The 14402-nt window shown below is 29.0% G+C and overlaps 2 protein-coding genes across 2 annotated transcripts; both read right to left on the bottom strand.

The window, feature by feature from the left end:
- Positions 1–1552: 1552 nt before the first annotated feature.
- LOC112726723 (UPF0481 protein At3g47200) lies at positions 1553–6202 on the bottom strand. Its single transcript, XM_025776224.3, has 3 exons — positions 5858–6202; positions 3432–4354; positions 1553–2411 (listed from the first exon to the last, which is right to left on the bottom strand). The coding sequence occupies exons 2-3, from the start codon at positions 4313–4315 to the stop codon at positions 1745–1747; spliced, it is 1551 nt and encodes a 516-aa protein (XP_025632009.1). The 5' UTR covers positions 4316–4354; positions 5858–6202; the 3' UTR covers positions 1553–1744.
- Positions 6203–10840: 4638 nt separating this feature from the next.
- Positions 10841–12879, bottom strand: LOC112726722 (UPF0481 protein At3g47200). Its single transcript, XM_025776223.3, has 2 exons — positions 12708–12879; positions 10841–12404 (listed from the first exon to the last, which is right to left on the bottom strand). Exon 2 carries the CDS (start codon positions 12379–12381, stop codon positions 10969–10971), a length of 1413 nt encoding a protein of 470 aa, XP_025632008.1. The 5' UTR covers positions 12382–12404; positions 12708–12879; the 3' UTR covers positions 10841–10968.
- Positions 12880–14402: the final 1523 nt, after the last annotated feature.

Below are 14402 nucleotides of genomic sequence, written 5' to 3'. Positions count from 1 at the left end.
TAAAATTAAAATAATTTAAAAAAATTTATGTTTCTGTAATATTATTACGGAAAAAAAAAAAAACTAGTGTTCTCTATATTGTTTACCAACTGTTGATGGCACATATCATACATGAATTTCACTTGACTAAAGATTTGTCAAGGGCATAAATCGATTATCTTATAAGAATAATGTGCTATATTTAAGATTAATATAATGTGTTGGGAGCAAGCTAGCGAGGTGTGCTTACATCTATTATTTTACATTGCAAGCTTATTCCATTTCACATAAATTTTAACGTGATTACTCATATTAATATTTTTATATAAATAATAATTAAAATATGAATACATATTATATTAAATAATTTTTAATAAATGTATTAAATTATTTAACATTTTTAAATTATCATGCATCACCACATAAAGATGACGTAGTCACCAACTTTAAAAATATAATATTTTGTAAACACTTTTAAACGATTCAATTTTGTACGTCAAATTCAAATTTCTTTTATGGCATAAAAAGTTTTTTTTTGCCAATATATATATAACTAATAAGTAACTAACACTCATAGAGATGTAAAATATAATAGTATGCTCTTTATCAATAGAGAGTGAGAGAGAGAGAGAGAGATTAATTTCTTGTGTGTTTCAAGATCAAATAATCACACACTTGTATGTTTTGTTGTTTCATCTCAGTAATGTGAGTTAGTTTGAAGTTAGTTTTTATTTTATTAATATTTTTAAATTTAAATTAAAAATAATAATAGATCTATATATAATGTTAACGTGAAAGACAATTGATAGATTATTAGAATAAGAGCACTAATTTCTCTCTAAATATCTAAAAAATTTTCAACTAGACAACATGCTTATATTACAATTGAGGACATACGCATAATAAAATAACTAGCATTTTTTATGTATATTTTTTTTTATCTTCTCTCGTTTTTTATTAGTAATTTTTAATATAAAAATAAAAAATATATAGAAAGAGATATGCAGAAAAATAAAAAATAGTATATGCACACAAGAAATTAACTAAGTATGTTATTAATTTATTTTTAATATATATTTTGTATTTTAACATATATTTTATAGAAATAACTTATTTAATGACTGATTTCTTACTGCATATAAGATGGTTGCACAAAAATAGAACATATATATAGAGTGTGTTTGAAAACTTTAATGAGATGGAATTGAATTCTAGAAAGAATTCTCACCAATTCTTAAATTTAAAACAAAAAAAAATTAAATGAAAAAAGAAATGGTTGAAGTATATATAATACTACTATGTTGCCCTCTAGCCTCAATAAACAAGAGGGATATGAAAAAAAAAAGAAATTGATATATTTAAAAAATCAAATTATATTAAGGTGGATTTAGATATTTTAACTTCAAATACAAATTTTATTAAGTTGGATTTATAAATAAGACCTATTTTAGTTTGATTTATTTTTATCTTGAAAATGAAAATTAGAATTTTCAAAAGAGTTTAAATTTATGTATTTTTTATGTTTTAAAGTTAGAAAAAAAAAATAATTCTAAAGAGAATTCTACTTCAATACTTTCCAAACACAATAGTCACATTATTATCTCTCTATAATATATAATCCAAACTAAGTCTTCGTTAACAAAAGAAAAATGTTAAAAAGGCAACAATATTTTTTGTGATATTAATCTACATTTTAGAACAAGGCCTTATTTTTATATTATTAAAATATAAAATTAACCAAATAAAAACTAATAAATTTTGTTCATTACTTACCATCACTCTTAACGAAATAATAATTAAGAACCCGGAGGAAGTTGAAGACAGCAAAAACAAGGACAGCAATCCCAACGACGGTGGAGCTTGCTCTCCATGGATCTCTAAAATAGACCAACCACAAGGCAGCCATTGTACGGTTCCAAGGGTTCTGATAATGCTTGTTGAGATCATTTATGACACCATAGTAACATGTCGTGTTGGCCACAACATGCCTGCACAGACCATTCACAAGAGTCGCAACTTCCTTGTCGCTCCCAAGCTCGTGCACGATCACTTCCTTCTCAACCAGCAACTCCACGTCCACCTGCGTGTGGATCAGCGAATCAATGAGTGACACGTAGTTGCATATGTACGGCTCTTCAGGGTAGTGGCACTGCTCGAACGCGATCAGGTTCCGAAGGATGCATTCTGTTGTGTGGTCAACCTTCAACTGCGGTATCCGAAAGCGTGCCTTCACGTGATTCATGTATGGTAAGCAACCAAGGCAGAGGAATGAACTCAGGATTGGTTTCTTCTCGAAGGTTATGTGTAGCAACCTTCTGTTGAGAACTTTCTCGAAGGTTATACCAGAGTCTTGGAGCTTTGTTGCTGTTCTTAGAACACTGTCTGGGCAACCACTCTCTCCGATTTCGTTGTCCGGAGGAAGATAGAAGTACCTGATGATAAATTTTTATTGCTCAATCACCTTGCTACAAAAATACATTGTCCCTCAACTTTAGAGAAATTATTTTTCCAATAAATAAAAAATTAGAAAAATTTTGTCCAAAATAAAATCATTTTACTTATATATAAGCAGATATACATCTATTATTTTTTAATAAAAATGTTATTTGTCGGTCAGCATTATTTGTGTATAAATATGTTTAATTTAATTTATTTTTAATATATATTATTTTAATATATATTTTATACTGATAATTAATTTTAATGTGTACTTAGTACAATTATTTTTTTAATGTACCTTAAAATTAATTATGTTAAGTGTACAAAAAAAATTAATCACCAATCAATCGCTGCATATAAAAATAGTATATTTAGTATCTCATAAGAAAATTTTATTATACTACTATAAATAAATTTGGTTATTCGTCTATTACAAATTTAATTATTCTACTAACATATTCGATTATTTTAGTAATTAATTATTTACGGTATACACATAGCAAATTTGTTAAAAAAACTACATACATGAAAAGTTTTTAAATGTACTTAGAAGACCGATGTTTTAATAATCGTAATCGTTAATTTTGTATAATAAAATTCTTAAAATTCTTTCCTACATACATATCTTTAAAGATGTCTTCTCATTAAAGATTTAGTGTGTACTATAGTGCTTATAATATAAATTATACATGTTTCAACTTCCTAAAGAGTGAGCCCCATAATAAACAAAAATATTATCTATACTAAAATTAGCCATCAAAATTATCCATCATATATTTATATATAAATATATATATTATTTAACTCATTTTTGATATATATGTATTTTAAACTTTTAACTTATATTTTATACTAATAACTAATTTTAGTAATTAATTTTAGTATATACCTAACCTATAATTTTACTTTTTGGAGATGTAATAATTTTGACAAAGTTTTTTTATACTCGACAGATAATGCATTTCTCCATTTAAGGGTTAAACTATTCTGAACTAGTTATGAAGAAAACGTACCTGATCAAATCAGTGAAGTGCTTGGGGTTGCTGTAACCATTGTCTCTGTCCATGGACTTAGTATTAGCCTTCTTTCTAGAACCAAGAAAGGATCCATTGAGGTTTTCCTTTTTCTTCTTAGATTGATTCCTCTCCAATAACCTCTTGGTCTCTTCACAAGAAGACATCTGAGTATCATAGAAAGCAAAGTAATGAATTGCAAGTTCAACAAAGCAACTATAGTGCTCTATGATTTCTCTGTTCCTATCATTAGGGACAACAACATCATCATACAGTTTGTTAACCACAAAGAACGGAATCTGATTCTCAAGAAGAATCAAGTCCCTTGTTATGTTCCGGTTAACCCAAGACTGTGTCACAATGTAATCATCACTGTGATCGCTCTTGAATGATTTCGTTGCACGGTACTCTCTCTCGTGTTTCGATCTATCCAGCTTCCAACAACTGTTCCTCAGAAGCAACTCCATTATGAACACCGCATCTAGAAGCATCATGTCCACGAACTTCTCCTTGCTGATCTCCGGGAACTTGTGCGCGTAGCGCTGGCGGATGGTTTCTTCATTGCTTTCGAGAAACTCTTTGTATTTCTTCATGGCTTGTTCGTTGGAGACGCGGTGCCAGAAGAAGTGGAAGTACCTCTGCTTGTGCTCTTGCATTGGCTTGAGTTTTTCTTTGTTGAAGTGGATGGGACCAATGGAAATCATTTCAGGGGTGTAAGCTTCTTGATTCACCTTCCTAAGGTTGCAAGGGACATTGTAGATGCTGCACTCTGATAGCTTCAAGTCTTGAAGGACTCTAACATCGATTACATGTTTCACCATCTCATATTCTGTTTCAGATAATGGGAATGTTGAACCGGTTTCAGTAGCAGCAGTAGTTGCCATCTTGATGCAATTAACCAAACTTCTCACTTTCTATGGTCCCTATAGCAGTGGAGAAAAAATATCACTTTAAAATAGAAACAACAAGAATGACAGTTCTAGTTTTATTTCAGTAGATGAAGCCAGCTATATGAATAAAAAAAAGTGAAGACTTAGGTGAAGTCGATTTCACGTGAAGTCAACTGCATTTGAGTTTCTATCATAAAAAAATATAATTATATTATGTGTACTTTAAAATCAACCACCAAAAATAATTATTAGTATAAAATATATACATTAAAAATAAATAATTAATTTTAGTATATAAATAATATTTTCAATAAAAAAGTTAAATATTATGTGCACAAAAATATTATGTTTACAATATAAATATTTTAAAATAAAAACAAAAATTAAAAGTTAAAAAGATTAAATTAGGTATAAAATTTGTTTTATGAAGAACAAAGATTTATAGTGGATAAAAATATTACGTGCACATCATAAACTAGTCATTAAATTAATAATTAATATATATGTAGTTTAATTTATTTTTAATTTATATTTTATATTATAATATATATTTTATATGAATAATTAATTTAATAGTTGATTTTGTATCTACATCTAGTATGATCGATTGAGAAATATAAAGTTATCTAAAGGAAGAAACAAATATGAAAGTAGATAGAGTATTATATTCTTGTATAAAGATAAGTAAATTTTACTTAATTTTCAATCCATTAAAAATTAAAAATAGTAAAAACAAAAAATGAAATCAATATCTTATCTTTATTTCAATATTTTTATCCTAAAATGGGTGATATGAATATATATATATATATATATATATATATATATATATATAAATATCTGGATTATAATAAATGGAGTCAAGACTTTGTGTTATATATATCCAATAATGTTCACCTTTTAAAATCACTTATTTAATATATACAAATACAAACAAACACTATCACACCAAATAAAATGGGCTGTTACATCACGGACAAAAGTTAGATTAAAGATATTCAATTATGGCAGAAACATTTACCCCACAAGGAGCAAACTTTCAAGGGCATTATATATTTTCAGCAGTATCCCTGAGTCTGACTTATTGGTATACTATAAAAGACATGAAGAAAAAAAGAAGGAAAATAAAGCAAAGAAAAAATAAAAAGGTGAGGAAAAAATATATCAGTTGATAATTGATCTTTAATAAACTTTAGTAGACCATTTAACCAAACAGAGCCTTTATGTGTGTGGTGAACATAACATATCAGAAAGGAAATTACTTGATATATGGAAAAAAAGAAAAGAAAAAACATTGAGGAGATCTTGCATTAGATCTCAATATAATTAAGAACAACAAATTGAAAAGTAATTAATGCATTTTGAAGGAACTAATTATGCAGCAAGTTACTAATCATCAGTTCTAAATTATATTATACATATGCATGGTGATCTGAATCACCATAGTGAGAAGAAATTACAAGACAATATCATTAAAAATCAAAGAAAAAGAAATGGACAACATGGTGAGACTACTAATGGATATAGACTAAGAACCTGTTTTGTGAGAAGAAATCAAAGTCTCAGGTGAGCTCTTGAGTAGTAGTGACCACCACACTGAGTGTTTCTGTGCTTGGTTCTTGTGTTATGTCTCTTCTCTTATGTTGGTTGAGAGTGATGATGACCTCAAACTCAATCACTCAAGTGAATACTTCAATATGCTTCATGTCACTTTAAATTATCAAGCTTTATGTTTGTTTGGTATCTGAGCCTATCAATCTTTTTTTTCAAGATTTTACAAAATAACATATTTTCATTGAAACTTTTTTACTTTTATATATTCTAAAAGTATTAGTAACTTTAGAGTATTTGTTTGCAATCTTTTTTTGTTAATTTATTTTCAAGTATATTCGGTCAATGATCTAATATAATTTAAACTATTTTAGTGAAAATGACAGATGTTCATAGTCGATTAATCAATTTTGTTGATGATGCAAGTGGTGATTTACTTCAGATATGCGTCACACTATATAAAGAAATAATTTACTATTAAATTATTAATCTATCATTCATTAAAGTCTATAAGTCTATGGTAAACGTTATTTAATTAAAATAGTAGGTACATACAAAGCTAAATAAACACTTAATCACAGTTTTATATATACAATAACCAATTTGATGGTTTATTTTTTATACACATAATATTCTTATTATTGATATTGGGATTTGGGAGTCTCTACATAGTGTCATTGTTTCCTTTTTTTTTTTTTTTTTAGTTTCTTTGCTTTTGCTTTTTGGGTGGCATTCACCGCTAGCTCCTTTATTTTGCACTCTGATATCTTCTCAAATCAAATTAATTAAGTGGAATGTCCCTCTCTATTTTTCTCTCTTCAATCATACAGCTAGATACATATATAATAGTATATGAGTTAATGCATTTTTAGGTGAAGCCTGAAGATAGAAGGTGAAATATGGATTTGATTTTGATGAGTTGGGTGGTGGTGGGTGTGGAACGCGAATTGAAGAACTCATAAATATATTACTGGCTATAATAATATATTATAGTACTCATCAATAAATGAAAATCAATCCCTTCAAAGTCCAATCACGTGTATCTTCCACCTTCCATGAAATGATGCTTAACCATTGTTTAATTTATCACTGCTTCTAATCTAAAACAAATTGTTATAAATTACTATTATCTATGTTAAAACATGTTTTTTAATCTTAAAATTTAATCACTAACATTAAAATTAATCACTAATATATATATATTATTTAATTTATTTTTAATATATATTTATATTTTAATATATATTTTATCCTACTAAATAATTTTAATAACTAATTTTAATATACATCTAATATGATCGATCTATATTTATATTTTCTAACACGGATAAAATATTGTTTTTCTATTTAGCTTTTTAGTTAAATTTTAATTTTGTTTTTATGATTAAATTATTATTTTAAATCCCTTTTGGTGCATTTATTTTTGTTTTTTTCTTAAAAATTATTATTTATTATTTTTTTATTTCTTTTACCATTTTTACTCTCAAACATAACAACAACTACAATATCAAAAAAAAAAATAACAACAACTACTATAACTACTATAATTATGATTATCATTGATATTTAAAAGAATGATTATAGAAAAAAATTATTTTTTTACGAAACAAATTAATTTTGAATAACAGATTAAGATAAAATAAAATATTTAAAAAATAGATAAATATTAGAGATAAAATTCATATTTAACCCAATTATTAACACAAACAAAACAAGTACTTTATCTTTTCTAAAACTAAATATACGTTGAATTTAATTTTTATATATTTTTAATATAAAATAATTTTATACAAATATTTAGTTGTCGCATCAGTAAAAATAATTATTTTTAAATATTATTTAAAAATTTATTCAAACACATAAATCTAATTTTATAACTATATCTTATGTCAAAATTAAATCAAACTTATGTGTTGTTAGTATGATAAACTCTAATAGTAGTGATTGAAAATAAAAGTTGATGTTTAGAATAATTTTAGGAAAAATCAAAGGCATGTGCTTCACGACAAATTAAAGGTGCATATTTAATTATGAAACTGTTCATCGATCCTTAGACATTGTAGTCCAGCTGCCCAACTCAATGCACACAATCCAATTCTATTACTATATTCTGAAGAATTTCAATGCACATTTGAAAATTTTTTCTGTAGTATATTCTAATAATTAGTTGCATACTTGCATCTTTCATTCCATGTTTTTTCGTCAGGGACGACAACTTGGATCTAATTTAATGAAAATATTTCTAGCTGACTTGACTATCTTCACTTACGTTCCCTCTTGTACCTTCTACCTTGTACATGCTAGCTCACATTATTTTCACATACACTAGATAGATAAATATATTATCGATTATGTTAAGTGTATATTAAAATTAACAATTAAATTAAAATGTCATTAATATAAAATACATATTGAAATATAAATATATATTAAAAAAATTAAATTATATATATATATATATATATATATTAGTGGTTGATTTTAGTATACAAATATTATTTTTGCTATACTATATATTATAAGGAAAAAAAAGGACCAATACCTAAATCGACCATTTTTAAACAATTTCATTTAATATTTATTAGTTTTAAATTATTTTTCAAAATTAAAATCTAATTAATTACCATTAATAACATTTTTATTTATTGAGAGACATTCCACTTTCTCACGGAGTTGTGCCTGTGGTCCGTCACGTATTTCACGTCACTGCTGCAGTGCGCCACCATTCTCGCCGCACAGACCGCCGCCTTGCTGCCACCACATTGTGTCGCGCAGAACATAGTTCATGTCGTCGATGCAGGGACAAAAAACATCCAATCTTAATAAAAGAAACATCCACTTTTGAATAAACATCCAATCTCGAATAAAAAAAATATCCACTCTCATATGAAGCATTCTATCTAGTTTCCGAACCCCGGAACAGGAAAAAAACATCCACTGAACCGAAAAAGAAACATCTACTAACCTTTGGAGTGACGCAGCTTGACGACGTGATGGAGTTGAAGGAGGACGCGCTGGGCGGCAGAGACGGGCGAGGAGTAGACGTGATGGCATGGCGTGGAGGTGGAGACGCGGACCGATGGAAAGATGGAGGTGGCGGCACGACGTCGCGGGTTTCTGGTGAGGAGGAGTCTGCGCGGCGACATTAACGTGCGTCAGATGCAGCGGCGGCGAAGCTGACTTGCATTGTTGACGATGATGGCGTGCTCGCGGGTCTGGGTGATGACAGCATGATCGCGGGTCTAGGCGATGACGGCGTGCTCACGTGTCTGAGCGACAATGTCGTGATGTGCATGAAGCGGCGGAGGCAGCGCTGAGCAACGTTGTCGACGGCAATGGAGACGGCGTGTGAGGGAGGGTTAGTGATGCGAATGTAGTAAAAGAGTGGAGAAGATGAATGACGCAGATGTGGTAGTGAAAAGGGGGTAAAGTGAAAAAGTGAAGAGTGAAATCTGAGTTAAGATTTAGGGTGGGTAAATAGGGATTTTTTTTATTGTAGTAAGCTTTGAGGTTCAATCCAATAGGAGTTGGTAGGAGTTGTCATCGAGCTCCGCTTGGCGTGAGTTCCCGCTGTCTGAGATTGCCGCGGAGTGCGCTGGACTGCGACACCGTCCTCATTCCTCATCGCCGCAACGCGTAATTCTCCGTGCAACATATTTTCGGTGCGATCAATCCCTCCCCGCCTCTTGTTGTTTTCAGGTTGTCACACGAAGCAATCGCAATTGCAAAGGCTCCATAGACAAGGTAATGCTGCTTGTGTTGGTTCTTTTTTTCTTTAATTTTTTACTATTTTTTCGGATGTTTCTTTCTGAGTAAATAAATATTTCTTTTATAGGATTTCGAATGTTTATTTTCGAGTAAATAGATGTTTTTTTAATGTGAATTACTGGATGTTTCTTTCATAGGGTTGAGATGTTTCTTTTCGAGAAGTGCGTTCTTTTTTTTTTTAACTATTTTTTCAAATGTTTCTTTTTGAGTAAATGGATGGTTTTTTTTATGTGGATTACTCAATGTTTCTTTCCTAGATTTCGGGATATTATTTTTGGGGAAAGGATGCGGCGGCACGATGGGTAGGGGTGGCAATGGATAGGGTAAAGTAGGGCTTGGAACTATTCTAACTCTACCTGTGGGTTGAGAATATCCCAACCCTAATCCTACTTGTTCTTAACCTGCGGGTACCCGATCCTACTCGTGGGTTACAAAAAAGATGCAACATTTATTATATAACTTGATGATAATTTAAAATAGAACTGATTTTTATGTAAAAGTAAAAGTATTAAATTATCAATTAATGATCTTTTTTTAGTGGCTAAGGATCTTTTGTATTTAGTGAGAGGTTTTTAATTCAACATCTAGTTGAAACATATTTTTATATAAGTATATAACATATACATATATAGGATGCGGGTTGGTCGGATAGGGTTGAGGCTTAACCTGCATAAAAATTCCACCTGCACCCTACTCTACCCGCTACGAATCAGGTTGGCAACCCTACCCGATCGGATGGGATCAGATTAGATATCCGTGGGTATGATGTATGTTGCCACCTTTAGCAATGGGACTTGTCCTTGGAGGCGTTCGAGAGAAATTACAGATGAGTGCATGACATTGAGAGAAGAGAAAGAAAAGGAAGAAAAAAAAAGAGGCTAAAGAATTTAAAATTAAATGATTGAAATAGTTATTTTAAATTAAAAATTTTTTAAAATTTAAAAAATTTATTCAAATTTATTAGTACCCAAATTGGTTATCTAGTAAAATTATTATATTTTTAAATAATTATTTATATAATTAATATAAAATATAATTATTTTTTATGATACAATATTATATAATTAAATATATACATAAAATTACTCGACAAGGATCAAAATTAAATTTATATATTTAATTGGTACTTTACCTATTATACTTACTTTTCTCTATGAAAATATTTTAGTTTAGGCACTATTAAGTAAAGTAAATTTCTACTTAATTAATAAATAATAACTAGAGAGAAATTTAATCACATACATTAATCATTTAGTAATTAAACTGATCACACAATTATGCATAGTTTCATAGCAAACTGAAATTTCTTAGAACATACACTTTGAGTTTTAGGGATGAAACACACCAATAACCTTGAGGAAATTGAAAATAGCAAACAAAAAGACAGCAAATCCAACAATACTGGAACTGAACCTCCAAGGATCTCGGAAGTACACTGATCTCAGCATCCCCATGTAGTGCATCCAACAATTACTATAATGACTATTCAGTTTCTTGATGGTTTTCCCATAATAGTTTGAAGAAACCACAATATTCCTGCAGAGGCAATTCACAAGTGTTGCTAATTCAGTGTGGCTCCCAAGTTCATGAACAATGGCTTCTTTGTCAACAAGCAACTCAACATCCTCATGAGTGTGAATCAATGAGTCTATCAAAGACACATAGTTGCATATGAAAGGTTGATCTGAGTAGTGACACTGCTCAAATGCAATTAGGTTCCTCAGAACACATTCTGTTATTTGATACACTTTCAGCTGAGGAAATTGCAAACGTGCTTTGAAATATTTGGTCAATGGTAAGAAACCAAAGCACAAAAACCAGCTTAGGATTTTGACCTTGTGGAACTTTATGTCTAAGTAGCTTCTACCTTGAACTTTCTCAAAGCTTACCCCAGCTTCATTCAATCTTGTTGCAGTTCTAGGGATATGATAGTCTATTGGATAAGGGGTAAAATCGTCTTTTGGGTTCACACCCTTTATCTGAATTTTTCTGGGTAGGTAGGTGAATCTGATTAAATCAGTAAAGTGTTTGCAAGTTTTGTAATTTTTGATCATATCCGCTATATCACTAGGCTCATTCTGTGGATAAAAATCTTCAAAGTATTTAAAAGCAAGCTTAAGAAAATTAGCTTCATGGTCTTTCTTGTTGTCACCATCACTTAAGAGTAACACACTATTGTATAGTTTCTCCAACACAAACATTGGAATTTGATTCTCAAGTAGCAACAAGTCCCTTTGTATGGCTTTGCAAATCCATGATGTTTTGAACATGGGATCATGTTCATCTTTTTTCTCTTCTGAATTTCTCAGAAAGAGTTCCATGATGAACACAGAATCAAGTAGGATCATGTTCATAAAATCATTATCATTGCAAGGCTCAACAAGCTCTGAATAAGAGTCTCTTATAGTTTTCTTCTCTTGTTCAAGATAGATTGTTCTATACCTCTTCAAAGCTAAAGCCTGTGATTTATTTAGGCGCTTATAGAAAGCATGGAAGTACCTTTGTTTCTGATTCTCTTGTCTCAGTTTTGAATCTTTGCAGTGAATAGGGCCTATTGAGATGAACTTTGGTGTGTAAGCTTCCTCATTCAACTTGAATAGATGAGAAGGAACCTTGTAAATGCAACATTCATCAAACACCAATGGTTCAAAATGTTCTGGAATGTTAATCAATATTTCTTGAATCTTAGGTTTTGTTTCTCCTTCTAAAGCATTATTGTTGTTAATGTTTGGAGAAGCCATTGCAACCTAACTTCTCTTCTTGCCTAATAGAATCCATCACAAAGTGAATATTCAATAAATCACTTAGCTTCAAATATATTATTAACATATATAATCTTGAAAAGGCAGAAAACTAAACTGAATTTCTTTTAATTTATATAGATTAGACATATAACAAAAACAGATAAACTTGAAAAACAAAGATACATAGATAGAGTTAGTTTTCATCTATGTGAATGAGACAACAGAAGAAAATAAGCATATATAACAAAATTTGTTTCTTTTTCAATGAAAAATGAACCAAGCAGCAAGCCTTAATAGAAATAAATAGTAATATATATAATTACCTTGAATGGAAAATATTCACTGATATGGTTGGAAGGAATGGAATTATTTCTGTCAGAATATATGCTACTTAGAAATAATGCAACTTCTCTCAAGTGTGTTTCAAAAACTTACATAAACATATATTGATTTGATGCATCAGCAATAGCTTCTATTTATATATATACGTAGGTTGGATTTGGTAGTTAATTATGATGGCTTTACTTGTTGGTTGACATTATTTATGATGTTACTTCAATTCATTCACCTTATTGTATTAATTAGTATTTTAATGAAGGGTAAAAAATCAACGAAGACTTCTAGACCAAAGACCAAGACTTTTAGGTAAACTGAAATATTGATATATATGTTTTGTATGTACTGTGTTGTTTTTGTCACCATCTATGATGGATCATGGAACCTTGTTACAATAATGAGTCCCCCACACTTAGTAGGTATTAACCACTTTTTGTGAATATTAATACACGATTCAACAACTCTTTTTGAATTAGTTTCACCCTAGCCAGCTGAAACTTAAAATTATTTTCAGTGTTTGTTATGGTGCTTAAAAGATATTGTCTAATTATTAAAATAGGTTAAATAATTATTTTTAAATTTAAAAGTGTAAAAATTAGAAAAAATTTTAATATTTTAAAGTTACTAAAAATGATTAGACAAAAATTAGGTATCAAACAAAAAACACTATAAAATTAGTTATTTTTATTATAGACGATAATAAAAAATACTATATAGATTATAGATATGAAAAAATTATATTTGTATATGATTATATATTTTTTACATAAATATATATTTTACATTTTAATATATAAAAAAATACTAGAAAATCAGCAATATTTAAAAATATGGACTAAAAATATATTATTAGATTATTATACTAAAGATATTAGATTGATGACTAAAAATATTGATTAAAAATAATAAATTTTATTGTTTTTTAATTTTTTTTAATATATATTATATAAATAACTAATTTAATAACTAATTTATATATGAATATATGATTGTTACCAATAATATTCTCCTTAATTAGGACTGCTGGGTGAAGCATGCATGATATATATTATCATGATGATGAGGTGACTACTTTGGTGTAAATTTAAGGTGTTTATTGGTTTGAATTAATGAGTACATACAAGTTAAAGAATTTAATAAAGGATAATTTAGGTTACAACCGGGACATGTTTAATTTAGACGTTAAACCTCCTTAAAATAAAAGAAGAAGAATATGTATGTATGCCATAATAGCAACAAAAATGAAAAATAATAATGAGATATCTATCTCAGCTGACTTAAGAAGATAATAATATATTTATAACAGTAGAATTTCTATATCCGTACTCCATTTCAGATTATTTATATTAGCCAATAGCCATTATCTATCCTCGGTCTTTGTTTAATTTTATATCCATTCTCTCTTCCAACATATATAATATTTGTATAGCTCAACTCAGTATTCTCCTAGTTGCAATTAAATTTTACCAGAGTTGTCATTTTGTTTAGTGTTATTCAAGTTGCAAATTTTACCAGGTCAGAGTTGTGTTATTCACACTTAGTTAAGTAGTTTTCAATGCACTGAATTATATTAAGTTGATAATTATCTTATAACTTAAGTTGGTCGATTGATTGGCTCACTTATTAGTTTAACTAATTATTAAGAGATTTAAATTTTATCTTATACATGTAACAATTTATAT

Source organism: Arachis hypogaea, chromosome 12 (assembly GCF_003086295.3).
Source record: "Arachis hypogaea cultivar Tifrunner chromosome 12, arahy.Tifrunner.gnm2.J5K5, whole genome shotgun sequence".
Classification (NCBI taxonomy): domain Eukaryota; kingdom Viridiplantae; phylum Streptophyta; class Magnoliopsida; order Fabales; family Fabaceae; genus Arachis; species Arachis hypogaea.
Note: the sequence above shows the minus strand (reverse complement) of the source record. Positions and strands in the feature narration are given on the sequence as shown.

What these genes read in the sequence shown, in the direction of transcription:
- LOC112726723 (XM_025776224.3), bottom strand. Translation starts at nt 4,315, where the DNA reads ATGGCAACTACTGCTGCTACTGAAACCGGTTCAACATTCCCATTATCT. An exon ending in CACTTCACTGATTTGATCAG is followed by an intron (nt 2,412 to 3,431) that starts GTACGTTTTCTT and finishes ATTTATCATCAG; the next exon opens with GTACTTCTATCTTCCTCCGG.
- LOC112726722 (XM_025776223.3), bottom strand. Translation starts at nt 12,381, where the DNA reads ATGGCTTCTCCAAACATTAACAACAATAATGCTTTAGAAGGAGAAACA.